At 40.3% G+C, this 21,094-nt stretch overlaps 1 protein-coding gene across 3 annotated transcripts in view; it reads right to left on the bottom strand.

Moving 5' to 3' along the window:
• LOC139635156 (thyrotropin-releasing hormone-degrading ectoenzyme-like) overlaps positions 1-21,094 on the bottom strand; it is a 154,899-nt gene that overhangs the window by 58,557 nt on the left and 75,248 nt on the right. For all 3 annotated transcript variants that reach the window (XR_011694134.1, XM_071502203.1, XM_071502204.1), the window contains exon 5: positions 14,683-14,837. Coding sequence is in view for 2 of the 3 variants with exons in the window: in XM_071502203.1 (XP_071358304.1) it covers positions 14,683-14,837 (155 nt within the window). In the remaining variant the exon portion in view is untranslated. The remainder of the gene's footprint in view (positions 1-14,682; positions 14,838-21,094) is intronic.

Raw genomic sequence — 21,094 nt, 5'->3', positions numbered from 1 at the left:
CTCTGTGGCCTCAAAACCACACGTAAAATACAGCAAGATTTCAGCATGTGGTGGATTTTATTTCTCAACAGCTTCACGCAGTTATAACCTCAGGTCAGCACTAAAAAGATCAGTCACACCCTCCTGTACCTGACGATGACACAGGGATCAGATGGTTCTCGTACGGTTGATATTTTGCTCTCAGGAAGAAGAAACAAACCTAAAAACTAGTGAATGGAGATGGAAATGTATTTAGTGAGATTTTTCCTGTAAAGATTTGTGATTAATTATTAAGCAGTCTGATCAAAGCCTGGGTCTCCACTCTGTTTTTTTCCCCTCTCTATCAGAAACTGCTGCTGAGCTGCTCTTTCATTAAACATGACAGTTTACATTTGATTTTTGTTCTGCTGCTTTGAAAGGATTTCAACCTTTAACCAGCTGGATGTTAATGTAAGAAATGGGTCAGTGAGTTTTCAGTTTTCATCACACCCTTCATTTCATAGTGGTAGAGTTTGTTCAAGCCTCCTGACAAATAGAAAATATAATTAATTTTACACTGGAGAGATTTTCAGTTTCATAGTGACAGACTCATTGAAAATGACTAATCCTCACTGCTTCTGTAATAATTAAAAATGACGACTTTCTGTAGTTTTTACAACACACTTGTCTTCATTAGCTGTCCTGTCGTCTCTCATCCTGTTTCAGTCTCATTAAAATATAAAACAGCCTCCAGTGGGTCAGACGTTTCTGCTGGAGAAGTTCTCTCAGGTCGCTACGGCTGCACCGTTGTTACGGTTGCACGAGTGCATCGTGGGTCAGGTCCGTAAACTCCAGACAGGGGCAGAAGCCGAAATAGGAAATGATGCAGAGTTGATCTGAAAGGGGCTTGGGAAAGAAAAGTGCGACGTCGGGAAGAGCGATGAAGAGTCAGAGAGATGGAGGGAGGTCTCTGGTTAAAACACACACAGAGTTGGGGAGTAATTACTTCCATGTGAACTGAATAACAAAATAAATGTACTTACAATCTGTTACAGCTACCGACAAAAAATATGTAATGACATTAAAGCGGTTAAATTTAAATATATTCTGCTGAAATCAGAAAACCGGACAGTGGATATTCAGTTTATTTTCATCCCTGACTGGCGAAGACACACCTTTTCTCCCTGGCTACGTACAGCTCCAACAACCTCTGCCGATGAGGGGGCAGGGTCTGTAGCCTGAGAGGCAAAACCCGGGGAAAACAGCAAGTAAAGCACTTGCTGTTTTAATAATTCAAGGTGACACAGATAGACCTGAAAACTGTGAGGTGTGTGTTTGTGTGTAGAGTTATCAAGGCTTTGTTTCGTCCTGTTTGCTTCGACTCCCAGTGGTCAAAAGCCACTTAATGCAGGTAAAGTGGCGGCTTGTTAAATGCAAATCAGTATTTGTAGCAGCGGCACGACAGTGTCTCGCTCCAGGGAACCTTCAGGGGGAATTTTCTGCTGCGACAACAAACAGCATTTGGGGAACCGTATTACAGTGACACAGCAGCACAATGGACTACCTTTTTATTTTAGACATTATATTACAGTTGCTGGCGTTTTTAAGATAATGGTACTTGCGTCACACATACAATTTCAAACTAATTATGCAGTGACGCACTGAATTAAAAGAAGAGTGGGCAAACCCTGCTGTTTTCTTTCTCAGCACCTTCATTCTTCCTTCTCTCTCTCTCTCTCTCAGAACAAAGCAGATCTGTGCCTTTGATCATCCTCCTCTTCCTCTTCTCCCTCTGTCTGACCCATGCTGATAAATATTCATCCCTCACTTCAGCAGAGGGACTGAATCTGATTTTCGCTGTTTGGATGGAGCTCCTCACGGGTTCATGACATCCAACAGGAAACCAGTCTTGTTTGTCTTTTGGCACAAACACTGTTTACATCTACACATCTGTGAAACTGTAAAAACTTTCACAGTGTCTTCAGCCCCAACGAGCTGAATTCAAAATGAACATTATTGACAACAATTGCAACAAACTCTCAAACCTCCTTCTTAATTAATCTTTGTGTGACTTGCTGTAGGTTGGGGATTCAACAGTGGCCACCAGCCAAATACTTGGAAGTTTTGCAACGTGATTTTGGAGACTGTGCTGCAGAATTAGACAACAACAGGTCTCAGAAAAAGAACTCAGCTGAAGCTGGATTATTTTGAGCCGGGATCAGAGACTGGTAACATGTGGACAAGCTGGATACAGGATGAGAACCATGCTGCATCTGGACCACAAGAAGTGGTAAGAACAAGTTCGGCCCAGGGTTTCAGCTAAGAGCCTGGCTGTGGAGTTCTGGACACTTGGACCCAGCTGGATCCAGTCTAACAGGATTGTTGCCAATTGGATCTGGCTTTAGAGGCTTGGTGCACGGTTCTGGACTTGATGAAACTAGGATAACAGCCAAGCTGTGAAGTTCCAGACCATCTGGACATGAGCTACAAGCCTCACAGTATCTGGAACAGTTGGACCACAGATAAAAGAGCTATAGACCACCTTAGAGTCTTGGTGCAGAGTTCTGGACTTCAGAAGCTGGGCTCAGAGCCTGGCCGTGGAGGTCTGGACACTTGGGTCAGGACATGTGGCTTAAGAACCACAGAGGGTGGAGGGTAAAAGCCTTGCTGAACAGTTCTAGACTAGCTGGATCCAGTCTAATAAGAATGTTACAGTATTCGGGACCAATTGGATCTGGCTTTAGAGGCTTGGTGCACGGTTCTGGACTTGATGAACCTAGGGTAATAGCCAAGATGTGAAGTTCTGCAGAGCTCCAGACCAGTTTGATCCACTCCCAGAGGCTTGACACAGAGTTCTGGGGCCAGTTGCACCAAACACCTTAATTTTCATCATTAAAATGTTCACTTGAGGTTTTCTCAAGTGAACAAACTAAAAGGTACCTTTTACCTTTTACTGCTGTAAAATCTCTTCCACAGCTGCAAATGTCTTAACTTTTTTTCTTAACTAAGGAAACCATTGAAGAGATTCCAGAGGAGTCAAACCTTAAGTGCCATACTTAAGTAGAAAACATCAGCTGGGCTCAGAGCCTGGCTGTGGAGTTCTCGACCATTTGGACACAGCTGCTGCAGAGTCCTGACCAGCTGAACCCAGGTTGGTACAGATGGGACAAAGAAGCAGTGACGACTGAAAATGATGTTTAACACTCTGACAGAGGTCAAACCTAATTATAGAGAAGATCCAGCCAAATATCAAATTATCATATCAGTCACTGATGACGCTGATGAAAATGCAAATTAGCCTGAAGAGTCTGTTCACACCCAGGCAAGAAACTAACATCCGAGAGTCAGCTCCACTTCTTGTTTATTGTTCTCATTTTTTCAATCTCATATTGATGCCTGGTTTTTCATTCAGTTTTCTTTTTGTGTTGTTTTTAATTGTCTGAGTTTATTTTATCATTGCAGTCCTGAAATGTTTGTTTAGAAAAGTGCTGTATCAATAAAGTTTATTATTATTATTAAAAAGATCATTACAAGATCTGTTGTTGGTAATTTATAAGGCAAAATTAAATTTTTTATAGTTTCATACTGGTTATTAACAAAAGTATGTGTCTCATATGAGGTATTTACATATAAAAGTTGCCTATGAGTTAATTTTATGTGACTGACTAAAATATTTCAGTTTATTCTAGTCTGTAACCCATTAGGAAATGGAAAAGGGTGAAGGGGGGACAGGGGACAAAATAAGAGATGAGACACAGAGACAGATTTGTGTAGAGAGACAGTTTGTCAGACAGACAGTTAGTGTGTTTCAGCTCTGTGACTCTGATCATTTCTCTTTATATTCTTGTTTTCCTGACAGTCCTGCCACACTCCCATTATTCGCTGTGTGTGTGTGTGTGTGTGTGTGTGTGTGATGTTTAAATTGCTATATAAAGCCAGCTAGCAAAATCAATCTGTTACATCCACAAAACCTTTGATTTACAGCAACAAAACAACACAGTTCTGTGAACGTTTGTGTGTCTGTGTCTGTGTGTGAGTGCTTTGTGTGTGTTTCAGTGTCTGTCAATTAAAAAGAAACAAAAGCAACATGAATCAGAGCAAAACGGTTCAGCCTGAGGAGAGACAGAGTGAGACAGGGAGAGGTCCAATGAGTCAGATTCTTCTTCTTCTTCACTACAGGTAACACTGAATGTTAAAGACTTTCAATACTGTCCAACTCTATGCTACATAAACATATAAAAAACATGAATAAATTATAGTTTATTTTAAATAAAATATGGCAAAAGTGCATTGGACTGTTGAACGTATGTTCGTATTTCTATTATTTAAAGGAGATTTACTTTCTCCATTTGGTTCCTACTGAAGATGTAAATCTTTAAAACAATTCGCATATACTAAAATTTCTGTTAAATGTTACTCAAACAGGAGGAAAAAGTGCATTTGTTGGGGGGTATTTTCAGCAGTGGATTAATCCACATCTGGTCATCTAGTGAGTGTTCATGGAAGGAGAATGGCAGGAGAATATATAAATACATCTAGTTAGTTTTAGTTTACAGCTTCCTTGAAATCATTGATTAGCTATAAATATTTAAAAACGGCTCAGAAATGTCCTAAAACAGCTGGGGGCTGTTATTGTTAAGAACTATTTTCAGCAGTGGATGAATACACATTTGATGCTCCTAGTTAGTGTTCATGAAAGCAAGAGAATATATAAATACATCCAGTTAGTTTTAGTTTACAGCATCCTAGAAATCATTGATTAAATTTAAACATTTTAAAAAGGCTCAGAAATGTCCTAAAACAGCTGGGGGTTGTTGTTGTTGAGGACTATTTTCTGCAGTGGATGAATACACATATGGTGTTTTAGTTTTTATTTGGGGCAGCAGGACATTGTGTGTGGAACTGAGTTAAAATAAACTACAGTGTGTGTGTTCATGGTGATGCAGGAATATGTCACCCAGTGCAACACTGTGACTCACTGATGTTTTTTTGATAGTTTTTGGAAACAGTGGAGCTCTGTGGCTCGGAGGTTTCAGTTTTTCATGAGGTTTATAGACCATAAGGAAAATACAGAACAGGGACATATGATAATGGAACGGCTCATTGACAGTATAATGTATGGTACCCTTTTATATACTTATTTTATATTTGCCAGCGAACAAAATCTCCAATATTTGTGTCACATAGTATGAGTTATGTAGAATCAATCTGGACGTAATGATTCAACAAAATACGACAACACATAATATATACAGTCTATTATATGCAGTTCACACACACTCAAGTGGATTACAGGTGAAGTATCACTGTGTTTGTGGTTCATTATATCTGTGAAGCACAAGGGCTCTGTGTGTGTGTGTGTCTGTCTGTGTGTGCGTCTGTATGTGTGTGCTTGTGGTTCTATCTTTGTGAGGACCACTTAGAGTTATAGACCTTATGGAGTCAGGACATTTTGGTTGTTTCCTCACAACTTAAAAGGAGGGTCAAGAGGTTAGGTTTAGGTTCAAGTTAGGATGAGGTTTAGGTTTAGGTTAGGAGCTGGGAAATTCATTATGTCAACGATTGTCCTCACAAAGACAGAAGTACATGTACATGTGTGTGTCTATGCGTGTCATCACCTACTGTGGAGTGGCTACAGGAGTGTGATCAGCCTCATTAATAAGCCTCACACAGACACAGACAGACACAGGCACACACACACAAACAGACACACACCCAGGGTGTTAGATGTTTGTTTATGGTCTGTTAATTAGCTTCGGACATGAACAGGAGGCAGCACAACACACACACACACACACACACACACACACACACACACGCACATACAGCTAAATATAACTGTATTCTTCTCACACATTATTATTGATGAAACACTCCTGTCCTTCAGCAGTGAAACAGCAGAGGAAGCTGGAGGTAGATGTTTGTGTCCAGCTTCATAAAGACTAAGAAGAGAATATTTTCCTCAGAATTTCTCTTCAGATGTCAGAAAAAAAGTTTCACTCGTGTTTAAATTTTAGTTTTTAAAGGACCAGTGTGTCGGACTTTGTGGCATCTAGTGGTGAAGTTGCAGATCACAGCCAGCTGAAGACCCCTCCTCTCACCCCAAGTGTGCAGGAAAACCTACGCAAAAACACCAAGATCAGTGTTTGGTTTGTCCTTTCTGGGCAACTGTAGAAACATACTGGGCTTTGTGGAGGAGGATATGCTCCTATGTAGGAAGGAAGGCCTCATTCTAAGCTAATGAAAACACAACCATTGTTAGTTTCAGGTGATTGTACAGTAATGAAAATGTAATTATGAATATTATATTAGATCTCTACATACGCCTACATCCTACACACTGGTCCTTTAAGAAATAAACTTTTCTTGTAAGGTGCAATGTTTACGTTTAATATTGTACAAGGTTCCTTATAAATAAAATAAATTGAATGGTTCAACAATTACATCAGTTTTCAGTCAGGTTGACGAACACTGATACACAGTACAACATAATCTTCAGTTTCTACACAATTTGCTTTGTTACAAAATCATCCCCTCTGCCAAGGAGGTTTTGTTTTCAGTCCTTCTTGTATATCAACACGTCTGTCCATCATAGGTTAAGGAAGTTATTATTTTCATCCATTTACAAAGCTCTAGTTTTTTCAATCAAATCAAAGAGCTATCACCAACCTTGACTTCATTCCCATTTTGTGAATAGAATAAAAGCAACAAAACAAATCTGTAACAATAAACAACAACAATAAAAACAAGTTCCTCAAGATTTAAAAACTTTTTTTAGACTTCCAAGATCAAGAGCATCACAAGTGACAGTCAGGGGGAGAGGGCCACAGCCGACTAGAAACGACTGCAGACTGAGGAAATAAATCTGTGTCTCCAGACTGAACTGAAGGAGGAGGAAAGCTGAGTGTTAACGTGAGTCAAATATAAAAATATAAAATAAAAACAGAGCGAGAGACAGAGTAAGAGAGGAAAAAAGGGGAAACAAAGAGTGAGACAGGTGTAGAGAGAGAGAGAGAGAGAGAGAGAGCGAGAGCAATGAGATGATTTATGACTCCTTGTATTCTAATGAACTCTATGCAAACATGTTCTGCAGTAATAAATTATCTACTTTGAACCAAAACACTGCAGAGGAAAATATACACCCTGATAGCTTCAACACACACACACACACACACACACACACACACACACACACACACACACACACACACACACAACAATGTGTGTGTCCTCTTGCATTTCTGTTCTTGTGAGGACCAAATGCACATTTGAAGACATGCCTGTGTATAACCTGTGTTTTGTTGCACCACAGATACTGTTTCTCGCCCATAAACAGCTGTGACATATTATGAATTAAATTTCTTGTTTTCATTATAAAGCTCTTTATGTTCTTAAACTACTTGGCATCGTGTACAACATTCAAATCTGCAGAAAAAAAAGAATTTCTGCATTATGAAGTCGAGCCGCTCATTTTTCGGAGCAGCAGGTTTGTTAAGATGAGAAAGAGGCATGAAGCATGAAAGCTGTCACCGCTAAACGCTTTTGTTACAGTGAGGAGAACAGGACGTCACACATCCAGGTAAGGAGGTACAGAAATGTAGTGCAGGAGTCTCTGTTGCACTGTATAAAATATAGAGAAGTCGCAGTTGGGAAGGGAAGAGGTGGCATTGAAGGTTTGAGACACGTCGTTCCCAGTGACCTTAAAACTCCCACATTGTGCTAAATAAAGTGAAATAAAACCTTCTACATGCTCGCTTGACTCCGTACCTGCCTCGTGTTTTAAAACTGTTAACTTTTATTGTTTATTGACCCTTTATAGACCCGAGAGAGTGGACTAATGAAGACCTCTATTTTGGAGAGGCAGATGAGTCTCATCATGTAGATGATGATATTACTCATCTAATCTAAATTCACTGGTAAGTATCCAGCAGGGCTGAGTCAATTCTGCTGATGTTTTCCAGGCTGAAATCTCTGGAGGGTTTCAGGGTTAAAGATGGGTTTCAGTGAAGGCCTGGATCTGCAGCAGCTGTGGTCAGACCCTGGTTAAGGTTAAGATGTAAGTGAAGGGAATAGTCACAAATGCAGTGATATAAATGTGTGTGTGTGTGTGTGTTGAACGCCCCCGACTCTGCTGTCAGCCTGCCAGAATACACACTGTGCTATTTCCCCCTGCATATGGTGAATTAATGTGTGTGTGAAAGAGAGAGAGAGAGTGAGAGAGAGAGAGATCAACAGATGAAGTGTAAATCTGTTTTCCTGAATCTCGTCCCAGTGTTTTTCTTTGTCTGTTTTAATTAACAGACAGATGATAGGAATAAACTGAGAGCATCTCCTGACAAACACTATCATCTGTGTGTGTGTGTGTGTGTGTGTGTGTGTGTGTGTGTGTGTGTGTGTGTGTGTGTGGATGGATGGAAATTACTGCTTTCATGTGCTCATTTTACTGTCAGTCCTACTGCGTGTGCAGTGGACACATCCGGACACACACCTTCACACGTTACCTGAACACATAACAACCTACTTTCTGCACGTCACATCAGCAGATCCACCTGTACATATCACCTTCATATAACCTACAAACATCTGCGACACATCTGGGCTTCTTGGCACAAACTATGTTTAACTTGCACGTCACCTGTGTCACATGTGTATCACATGCCCAAAACACTCGACTGTATCTGGCCACATGTCCTGATTATGACCTGCACAAATCACCTAAACACATCTGCTCCTGTCACTTACTTCATCACCTGTGCACACCTGAATGCACAACAAGTTATTGCACATTAAATGACAACATACATTATTGGTCCATGCTCTCCTGAACATACTGCTTATCGCTATGTGGATGACACTGTATTTTATAACATAAAACTGTTACTGATCTTACACTACTCTGGTTAAGGTTTTGTTAAGTTTCGGCACCAAACCAACTTAGGTAGAGTTAAGGAAAGATCACAGTTTGGGTTTAACAACTTTGTTAATGTTAGGGACTATTGTCATCACGGTTATAATAATAACCACTTGGTTACAGTTGGGGAACAATCATGATTAAAATAAATGTTAACTGTCAGCAGGAAACAGTCAATGAACTGCAGTCCTCCGACCAGATTCTGATGTTTTGTTGAGTTTTGAAGAATTTGTGGCTCCATAATACTTCAGGCAAAAGATGTGCTCACTGTCCTGACATCACAAAGCAGAACAGACAATAATTAACATTCAACGTTGCTGTTAAATGAAATTTGCTGGGTGTCATCAGTTCAGTCTACACATAAACGGAACTAAAATTCTGCCTTATCTGCTGAAGCATGAGAGTCCTACTGCATGCATTATCTCTGTACTTATATCACCTGAACACACCTGGACATGTCACTTGAACCATGCACATATCACACAGCCACATCGAGCCACCTGGGTAAGATAGTTTCTATCTCTCTGACCTCCGTACATTATTCATATCCATTATCTGAATACATCACCTATAAAGAGCTGTTGATCATACATCGTGGCTCAGTGACATTTTTGTTGGGTAGAACCAGGATTATTCAGAAAAGTGTTGAGTAAAATCTCATTGGGGCATCTGTGAAGGACCTGAAAATAAAGACCCCTATTACTCAAAATATATCCCTCTATAATCCTAAATATCCTCAATAAAAAGTCACCAAAACATGCATTAGATAAAGTGAAATCAGGACCAAATGTATTGTGTGCCAGCATCTAGTGGCCATCAGTGGTACTGCAGCTCCACATCTGCGTTCATCTCAGTGTCTGAACTGATCTGCTGTATAACTGTGTTTGCCTGAGCTGATGGAGGAAAGCAGCCTGTCTGCTCACATATCAGTCCACATTTTCTCCATCTGTTCACCTGAGCTCACCAGCAGCAGCGACAGCGGCAGCAGCAGAGTACAGTACACACACTCTGAACCTGTCAGCAACAGCAGCATATATCCAACAAGACCAGCACCACTTAAATTTTGATCACCAGTCTGCTGTTAGAATTACTATGGATTGTGTTTCTAATGATTCCAATTTGGTATCCTCGTTTAAAATTTTATTCACGTCACCATCCTGTTGTGTCTGATGGATGTCGACATAAAAAATCATGACAACAGCAGAGGAGGCTAATCTCACAGATGGTGACAACAAATCCTCGAACACACGCTCGTACACATAAAGTTGTATTTCTATGCACCTGAGGGCAACAACTTACCACCCCCTGAGGCTTCACGTTACCTCTTCACTTAACCTGGTCATAATTTTGACTCTTTAACCCTGAAATAAATGATTAACTATTCTGGGGCCTGTTTTGTCCCCAGATGGGAGGTAATTCAGACGAAATATGTCTGGAGATGCTGCCCAGACATTCATGGTCCCCTGAGGATGAAACCTAATAACTTTGTGATCCTCTAATTTTTTCTACGAGACTTTCATTGTCCCCGGTGAGATGTGATCCCGTCCCGGTAACTGACAAAAATATAGAATTTGGTTTTATAACCAAATACCTGAAAATGGAATCAGCTGTATGTTATGTTCAGTGCTAAATGTTTGCATGACAACATTATTACCTAAGACTGTTAACATTCTATCTGCTAAACATGACAAATGTTATTGTGCGCTTGTTAGCATTGTTATATTAGCATTTAGCTCAAAGCTCCATTAGCCAAAGTACTAGTGTGGCCGTGGACACTTATTGTCTTGTTTATAATCTGCAGTTCATCAGATTTGACAGAACCTGGTTTCATTCTATAACCTTTTCAGTTAACCTGTTTCTGTCTTCATTAAAACTGTGAAGCTCATCACCTAAAACAGAAACGACAAGGTCTGAAAAGAAAATCATGGAAACATCATTTCTTGGCAACCAGTAAATTACAACTAATTATAATTAAATTTCAATAGATCTGTTAATTTTACAAAAACAAAATGTTAGACTAAAGATTATTAAATACCTAATTATATTAACAATGTAGACTGAATTAATTCTGCCCTGATCTCTGATCAGAGAATAACTGTTATAATGACATTTATCAAGAATGGTCTCAACCTCTGAAACCTGGGTCCCCACTGTGTGACTGTGTACGCAGATTGTTATTCCCACAACATGATGAACACATAGCCAACACACACACACACACACACACACACACACACACACACACACACACACACACACACACACACACACACACAGCTCATGTACAGCTAACCCTTTTCTCTAAACAGGATTCAGAACAAAAGTCTGTTTCTGTTTTCCAGTTAAACTCCTTACAACTGAACTAGCTGATTATGGAAAGCTTCAAACAACTTACTCTCTCACTTTGTGAGTGTGTGTGTCTGTGTGTGTCTGTGTGTGTGTGCATGTGTGAGAGAGATAAATGGCTTGAGGATGAAATGGAGTGCAAAGCTGCAGACAAAAGATTACTTTATTACTTCTCTCTCTAAATTAAACAAAGCAGATGAGGAAAGACGCACAAAAAGACAAAAACAAGAGCAAAAGAGTTAAAACCAGACAGAAAAACATCATTAATACATTTTTATGACATGTGAAATAATATCTATGACTTAATATACTGTAGAGCCTCACACTCTAATGCTTAACATTGTTATTCAGTCTGTTTTGTGCTCCACACCAGCAGTAGCCTGAAGGTAACATTCATCTAGACTCAGCAGAGAGAAATGTGGGTCTGAGGCCACATCCTGAAGGAAATTAAATGAAAACGACATGTTCTTCAGTCAGCCGACGGCGCTGCAATATTTACACTGCAGCTTTTCATTTTCATCATCAAAATGATCCCATGTAGCACGAAACCACTTCAGCTGGGGTGAGCATTTAAAGGGCCACTTCACCCAAATTACATAAAACACGTCTTCTCATTCACGTCTAGTGGCGTCCTACCCATGCCTCTAATTATATCAGGTTGATTAATGGACCTCAGTTTGAGGCGCTCAAAGCAACGAAAAAGAGAAATATTTAAAATGCAAACCATCAGTGTGCAGAAAAAAATGTCCCCATTATTCTTGATAACCTATAACAGTTTTCATAGGGACTGTTTCTTAAATAGAAAGTAATTCCTCGGAAAATTGTTCACTGTTATTCAGACTGTGTGAATTCTTTTTTTAAAAGCCATATTTAAATATTTAAATATAATTTTTCCTTGCTGTGGATACTAGAAATAAAACTCCATTCCCCTCCACTGTGGTGAGGTGGAGGGAGAAATATTAGAGATGATGGCATCAGTCCTGGTTTAAGATGTTGACTGTGTAATTAAAATTCATCCATAAAATCATGGAAACTGCAGTTCTCCTTTCCTAATCAACTGATACTAATTATAGACTGTAGAAGATAAATATCCAGAAAATTAAACTGTTAATAAAAGTGTTTTGTTTTCACGATTATTGAAGAGAGAAAGAAGAACGCCAAGCTAACAGTTTGCTAACTTAGCTGGTTAGCATGCTAACTTCAATAGAAGAAAATGTGATAGAAATAGAATCAAAACAAGAAGGTTGCTCGTGGTGAGTAAAGGGATGAAGTCTGATGCTGAACTCACAGCGTTTCTTCTAAACTGTTAATGCTAACGTTAGCTATGTAGCAGGAAAACTTACAAACAGCTCCTTTAAGTTTACGTGTTGTTTTACGAGGGTGAGTGGAAGATCAGTGTGAACGTAAAGGAGGGATTATGGTGACTGATCCGTCGTGTTCCTCCTGAGTTTGACAGCACAGTGATAACAGAGCAGTTTGAACCCAGCGTCTGAGGCTCCAGCTCAAACAGAGACGTTGGTTTTAAACAGTGGAGTCAGGTTTGTGATCCTCACCAACAGAACTGAGAGAAGTGGAGCGTTGTGAATATTTTTTACAGTGCTCTGCTCTCTTTCTGTCTCTGTTCATCTTCTTTGTCTCTTATTCTCCTTTAACACATGTCGTCTCCGTTCTGTCTCTCCTTCACTTTGTTTCTTCACCTCTTTGTCTCTGTCTCCTACGCTCGCTCTTCTCTCTCTCTCTCCCTCTCTCTCTCCCCTTCTCATCTGTCTTTATTGTTCAAGCTTGCTCGCCCGCCCGCTCTCGCTGCCTCTGTCTTTCTCTTTACTGACTGAAACCTTTAAATTTTCTTCTGCTTCATCGTGTTTGTCTGCTTGTCATGTATTAAATGTCGTACTGTAAAAACAGGATCATCTCCTCTGCTGCTGTTGTTGCCCGAGGAACTGTGTGACAAACACACACACAGACACAGACACACACACACACACACACACACAGACACTCACTGAGCTCATTAGTGTTGCAGCTGAAGCTGTTGTGACTTGTGTCACGTTCTGTCCGTTTACAACCAAATCATTTGCAATTGGAAAATTCTGTTCTTTTGTTTCACTCTGGGTCGTATGTCAGGTTTTACCATTAACTTTTTATATATTTAAAGTCAAAGTAACACACAGCCTAATGTGAAAGACGCCAGTTATTTCACAGCAGCGGGTTCAGGCTCAGCGAGTGCGGTTTGTTTTAGCCTCTGCCAGATAACATCAAAACAAATTTAGCCAGTGCATCATTTTCTCTACAGCATCATTTTCTCCTTATAAACATGATTTAAAGCTCCGTGCTGGTGTTTCGACATGCATGCACATGACGGGGGAGTAAAATGCAAAACTCCAGAGCTAAAACCTGAACAGCGTCACATTCACAAGCTTGCAAGATGTCAAGAACATTAACTACTAGTGAGCACTCAGAGAGGTATACAAATACTGTTTACTTCACCAAGCCTGCAGAATTCATTAATGAAGTTATTTTAATAATAACACTGGACAGTTTTTAAAGGTCCCATATTTTACACTTTGAAGAGTTGATCTCCATCAGAAGATATATTTGTGGTTTTAAGAACCAGAAACCATCTCAGTGTAGTTTTACATCTCCTCTCTCAGGCTTCTTTCTGCAGCTCTAGTGACAACAGGTCTGTGAGCCAATCAGAAGAGAGGATCTGAGCCTCTCTTCTGATTGGCTGACTGTTTCCTGAGTGATCCAATGAAAATATAGCAGACTTCAGGTAAACACTCAGAGAAACCAAATCCTGTTAAGTTGGATGGTGGGTCCAGGTGGGCGGGGCTTGGGACGTGGCTGAGGGTGGTGACTGCTTCGTTGTGACATCACAAAGTTCCAGAAGTCCTGATGGCTGGTTTTATGGCTCAGTTTCTGAATACGGGCTGTGTGCATTTCTCTGTGGACTGAGGCTTTGATACTTTCACAGTATTAATATAGAAGCTAGACCTGCTTTATAATCACAAACACATGGACATCTACCTATACTATATAGGTACTATATAAGACCTTTAAAGCGTCTTCTGGACCTGCATTAAAATACACATAATGAGACACAATCTGCTGATAAACAATCTGCTGATACATGTGGAGCACAGTGAAGTTCAGAAGTTCATAAGACAATGTGGAAATGTTCAAAAACATCTCATCTTGTAAATGTTTGAAAAAGAATCAAGTGTTTTTGGCCTGTGGCTGAACTTTCCACCAGACTTCACTAAAAATCACGTGTTTCTAAAATGTCCAACAAAAACAAACGAAAAACAAAAGGAACCGAGGTCATCACCTCCATGGCTGAGGTAATGAGTAAAGACAGATGGTGTGAAAAGGATCATTTCAACAAAGCAGCTTCAGCCTCAGCTGGTGAAACAACACTTTGAGTTGAATCAAAGATTTGTAGATTTCAGGAGGTTAAATTTCAATACCTGGTGGCAGATCTCATGCACGACCACCATGGTTAACTCCATCTGATAGGACGAGGACGACACCTCCGCGTCCAACAGGATCTTCTGCTCCACGAAGACACTCAGCCCCCAGTTCTCCATGGCAGCGTAGGGATGTTTGGGCACCGCCAACAAGTCTGGGAACAGACACAGACACACAACAACAACACATTATGGCTTTTTAACACACGCCGAATGTGTTCGTCCATTAATAAACTCCCAGTCAGCTCCATCCAGCAAAACTCCACCATTTAAATAAAGGCGACGGAGGCTCTGACAGAATGACTGCAGATCCCATTTTGGGTTAAAATTAAACTCATGAGTCATTTTAACAACCTGCCAAAGAATCCTTTTATCCCCAGAACATGGATGTATGAAGTTTTTTAGAGATAACTTTTAGAGATATCTGTATGACAGACAGAGAGACGAGGGAAGATGAAAAGAGGGAGGAAGAGGAGGATTCGTTTGAGCAGAGAAAGTGAGTAAGAGAGGAGGAGGAGAGTGGAGGTGAAGAAGGAGGATACCTTCAGTAGAGATATATCAGAGAGTGGGAGAAGTAATTAAAAGTCACACTTCAGGGAAAAGTAGAGCTACCTCACTGGACAGTGGAAGCTAAAGTTTTAAATTACCAGTCTTCAATAGACTGTTATAGGACTACGTCTCCTTTAGAAATGTCATCATGTGGCAGATGATGATGATCTGTGACACATTTATGAGAAAAAAAAAATTCATGCAGTGTGATTTGGTCTGCAGGTCCAAAGGAGACTGTCAGTGTTGGGAAGTTCTGAGCCTTAATGATGCCAATGACACGTACTGATAATACAAAAATAAAAGCATCTATTTTTCTGTATCCTATTAATTTTTATTTCTTCTTTAAATGAGATGACGAATGTGTTTTGAATTTTGGCCGTACAGCTCCCATTAAGTTAATCGTAGGATCCACCTGGAGCCAGTAATAGTTGTTTTGTTGAGTCTGATGAAATAAAATATCCACAGTTTGCAAAATCTGGTTGAAATTTATATACATTTTGAAGATCTGATCGTCACTAAAGCGTATGTCACAAAGAGGGCTAATAAAAACAAATGAATTGGTCAAAGTTGTCATATTGACATTTAGGGTGTACTGAATGATTTCCAAACGTCAGTCATGCATTGAGTAACATGCAAGAAAACATTCCACCTTAGTAGTCAGCTACTAGCTGCTGGTAGCCTCTGAGCTGCTCAGTAAATTAAATCGTTAATTAGTAAAGATGAAAAGGCAGAAAACATCCCTTCACCATTCATCATTCACTTGTTTGATGTTTCTTTTTTTGTGATGCATTAAACAGAAACATGACAGAGTCAGACTGTTGCACTGGGACAGCTTGTGCTGCTTGGAAATGAAAGCTAGCTTAGCTACATTTTCATAGCCTAGCCTGTTAGCTTAGCTTGACCTCTCCTGCACTGCAGCTTCTCCCCTGAATGGATGTTTCCAGTGTGGCTTCATTTGCTCGATAAAAGAAGGTAAATGAATCATTTAAAAAACACAAACCACAAGGAACAGTGGTTACATAACATTCTAAACTAGCCACAGCTCGACCACATGTGTGCATAGGTGCACTCTGGTACTTAAACACATAACACTACACCGAAGGATGATGGTGATATAGTTGTTACCATAAAAAAATTCTAAAGTTATAAAACCTATGAGCCTCACTGAAACCTCGATAAAATAAATAATTTGTATCTCTGGTGTTTAACAACCAAACAGCGCAGCAGAGAGCTCACTCTGTCAGATATGTGAGGGTATTTTAAACAAGCTGTTGACCAGGTTCCATCACAGGCAGCGATTTTCAGTTCGACTGAGCTGAAAATGTCAGTCTGGAAGTTAATCAGGTCATGTCATGCTGCTACATGGCCTCTTTAAACCAGCATGCATTTCTCTGGCAGAGTGAAATCAGACATGAAGACCCATCAGGTGTGTCAGCATCTGATAAGCCCTGAAATGTATGGATCTGTTACTCCGGCTGGTCTCCCTGGATTGAACTTCTCCATCTCCCCAGTGCAGGGTGTGTTTGGCTGGTGGGCCTGTTAAGTTGCATGAGTCTCAGCAGTGTTTAACATCTTTGTTTCCAGGTTTGACTGATGTATGAGGAGATGTGCAATCAATATTTGATGAGAGAAAAGTGCTGGAGGTTAAAGACGTCTCAAGGTGCACTAATCAATTTTAATATCAGCAATTCATCAAGTAACTCTGTGTGAAATGTTGCTCATAGTGACACATCCACAGAGAAATGTCACCAACTCTCCCGCAGCTCAGTGAAGCTTTTTTAGCCTCTTTTAGCTCCTAGTTTTGGTTTTGCAGCACAAGTCTTGTCTGGTTCAGTCTCTGTGTTTCTATCAAACACATGCTGATAAAAGCACAACCCACGACCTGCACAACACTGCAAAACACACTGACACGGTCAGAGAGCAGGTGGTGAATGTAGTGGAGCATTTAGCAGCTGAAGAGCCAGATGTTTCCCTCAGGAGCTGGTGGAGACCAAACACTGAGCTAAAAGAGTTAATGTAGAAACGGAGCTTTATTCAGTACAAAGGCTGAAAAAAATGAAAATAAAATTAGCAGGAAATGGGTTTCCTTTCAGAGAAAAACCTAATTAAAGAAGTGGAGGAGGACAAAGAGAGGAGGTGAAAATAAGCTTTCAAACAGTAAACAGAAACCTGTTTGTTTGTCAGGAGGGAGGTGAAGTGTTTCTGTCCAGTCAAAGTCAAAATCATTCACTTTGGCGTTTCAGCTGCAGCGACCCTTGTGAGTGTTACAGGATCAATATCTGACGAAGACCAGTTTGACTCCTCAAGCTTTTCTTTCCTTTGTCTCAATTTGTCTCAAGTTTTTGTTTTCTCCACTTTGACTTTTTCGGAGCATAAATCAGAAAAGAGATGAGAAGAAAATAAATATTTTTTCCTGTAATTTTAAACAGAAAGGAGAGAATTGGTGAAATTACAGTGGTCCAACATTAGATATCTCTAAAACTCCAGGCCAGGTTTCCGTGCAATTTACTGAGTACTTGTACTCAGGAGCAAACCAACCCTTTTTGTTCTTAATGAGACCGTGACCTTTCCTTTTTCCTAAACTCTTCTTTTTATCATCAAAATATTAGTGCTCAGGGCCATAAAAGTACAAAAAAGGTGAAATTTCAGTTTTTAATAAAACAAAGTGCACAGCATGTTTTTTTCTCTTTACAAAAAGCTCCAGCCAGAACTTTACAGCTCAGTGTTTTATCACACTTTGATTTAGTTTCTCCACATGGACCATCGTCAGTCTGAGACCGTCAGACTGTGTCAGACTCATCTGAGCCACACATGACATCACTGCGGTCTGACAGCTGTCAGTCATACTGCTCCCACTAGGAGGTAGCATACTGTGTATAGTACACACACAGAAACCCACAGCAACAGGAAGTGGAATACTGGTAATAGAGAGGAGATAAACACACACACAAAAACATGCACACAAGTAATACACACACAAACTTGTATTAGCCCTGTTGTTGAAGTGTTTCAAAGCTCAAGAGACAGCACTCATGGTTTTCTACTGCAGAACTCCACCTGGTGTTGAAGCTCCAAGTACCGACAATAGGCCGGATTTGTCACAAACAAACCGAGTCCCCGTCACACTGGGAGCTTCTCTATGAGCCTCACAAGGATCAAACTCACAACGTCCTTCCAGCAGCATGAGCCAGTTGGTCAGACTATTGGCCTTCATTTCCTAGACACTTTGATTGTTTACTTTGGCTGCTGAGCTTCAAAATCCACCACAGACCCTGAGGATCGGATCAAACCCGATAAATCAGAACTCCAGAGTAGTGCTCTGACTCCCTGAGATATCTGCAGAGAGATTCTTTACCTCTATTTCTTTGAGATTTTGACTTTTTCCTTTGGACACTGGACTTCAAAGTTCAAGGCACTAAGAGGGATCAAATGCACCCCCCTGAAGCTACTAAACAGTTACTCCATTTCTTAAAGACCTTAGAGTCTTTCCTCTGGTTGCAGGTCTTAAAGCATAAGTTGTTTGCCTCAAAACGTCTGACTGGTCCTGTTACTTCCATTTGGCCGGCACAACCTGCCGTGACCTACCTTTCAGTCTTTAACAAAATTGTTTAGTGAATTGATGATGATGAATTTTGAAGTCCACCTAAAGTGAAGACTCAGTGGCTCAGAAGAGTCTGATCAAATGGCTCAGGCTGTTAGATGACTGCTCTTAAGTTCTGAGGTTGTGGGTACAGTCCTTGGTGAATTTTCAGGGCCAGCACCCAGATGAAAGGCTTAAGAAATGCAGCTTGGGTATCAATGACCAAATAACCTGCTGTTTTAGACTGATTGACTGATTGGAGGTTCTGAGGACCCAAAGTTAAGACAGAAAGCTGCTCAGAGAGAAGCTGCTGGTGCTAATGTCCTGACAATCCAACATTTCACTCAAAACCTCAACTGTGAACCTCATGGTGTCGCTAGAGGAAAAGTCAGGGTATCACCAAAGTCATCTAGATTTATCCTCTGGTCACCAAAGATACCAGAACCAAGTTTTATGACAATCCATCCAATAATTATTGAGATATTTCAGTCTGGGCCGACCAACACTGCCAAACATTGACTGGTTAAAGCTCCTTCATTAGGAGAATTTTTTGTTTCTTCTGTATTGTTTAATTGTAAATTAAATACTTTTCTGGATTAAACAAGTATTCACCTGCCTTTCTTTTCTATGATTTATTTGCTGCTGCTGCTGCTGCTGCTGCTGTTGACCAGTAAAATCCAGTCGAATGGATTTTCATTCAGTTATTCATCAGTGTGCCAACTCAGACTGTGTCTCCTGTCCAGAGTTTATGGAGATAATAGGGAAGAGCTTCGGTTGCCAGCTGGCTCTCACAGGTAGTGGTGCACCAGTCAGACTTAAACATTGTCCTACAGGGGTCCAACCACACTTACACAGAACTGGGACGACTCACAAAAAACAGATTTTAAAAAATAGACAAAATGAAAGCGGAGGTAATTACAACATGTTTGATCCAGCTCCAGAAACACAGCATTTCCTCCATTTCCCATGAGCCACCATGCCTCCGAAATGCCCCTTATATCAAACCAACACACCCAAGATATGACAACATCAGAACGATAGATAGAACGATAGATAGATAGATAGAACGATAGATAGATAGACAGATAGATAGATAGATAGATGAACTGCTGCAGACTCACTGTTTCTCAGTTTTGTCCCAGTTTTCTTGCAGCTGATGAAGAAGTGCGACAAACAAAGGTAAGACAAAAAGTTTTAAACACAAACACACACACACACATACACACAGTGGCACAAAGGCTGACAAAGACAGTTATTGTGTGTGTGTGTGTGTGAAGTTGTTCCTCATTTGTTTTAATTAGAGTTTCTGTCTGCTCATTCTTTAATAGAGAGAGCGAGAGAATATTTTGTCTTCCTTGCTCAACCACTGATTCATGGCTCAAATAAAAAGGTTTAAACAAACTAATCACTGATCAATTAAATCAGCTTCTGCTGTGATTTACCATCAGTTGTTGGAAACTGAAAATTTCTGACTTCAGATGTACCAGGATGTAAAAAACAAAGCCGCTGCAGCTTCAAACAGCTGAAGAGAATTTAAATACAAGCTGTTCTGTTCTCTCCCAGTCACAGAGCAGTTCACAGCCCCTCCCAGGGCGGCGTCACTTTTCCTTTTCCTTCCTCCATCCCTCAGCCCCACGGAGGAGCTCTTCTCCTCGCGGAGGTGGAGCGTTTATGATCACATGAGGACGATTAGAGACGGATCAGGCTGCAGAAAGACTGTGTCCCAGGTGGATCACAGGAGAGAGCAGAAGGTGTGATGTGGATTAGGCTGAATGCAGAACACAGGGTTGACTGGCACTGTTGGATTTACACATCTGTAGCTATTGTATGTACTGTATGTAGAATGAATGTTTAATATTTATTGCTTTACCTTAGATTTTTGATGGCAAAAACTAAATATAATAATAATAATAATAATGACAATAATAATAAGGCATTTTGCAGCATTTTCTGATTTCTGATTTCACTTCAAAGACAACAGTGGTCTGAATATATGTTATAATGCAGCTGTTGTTGGTGTTTCACCTTCTGAGTGACAAAGTTTTCTTAAGACCAGAGTTGATCCTGAGATGTGGATGATTTAGTTGCATTTTGGATGAGATTAACCAGCAACTATCGGAGCTAGGTTGTCATGGTTACAATAATAAACACAGTTACTGTATCATCAGCAGCGTACCTACCTCAAAACGGTCATGGCTTGGTTAAGTTTAGGAAAAGAAGGTGATTTGGGTTAAAATAAGTACTTCCTCAACATTAGACAATCTTTGTTGTCATGGTTACAAT

Source organism: Trachinotus anak, unplaced genomic scaffold (genome assembly GCF_046630095.1).
Source record: "Trachinotus anak isolate AG129_WGS33_773 ecotype Australia unplaced genomic scaffold, CSIRO_AGI_Tana_v1 ptg000018l, whole genome shotgun sequence".
Taxonomy (NCBI): Eukaryota; Metazoa; Chordata; class Actinopteri; order Carangiformes; family Carangidae; genus Trachinotus; species Trachinotus anak.
This window is presented reverse-complemented; position numbering and strand designations above follow the sequence as displayed.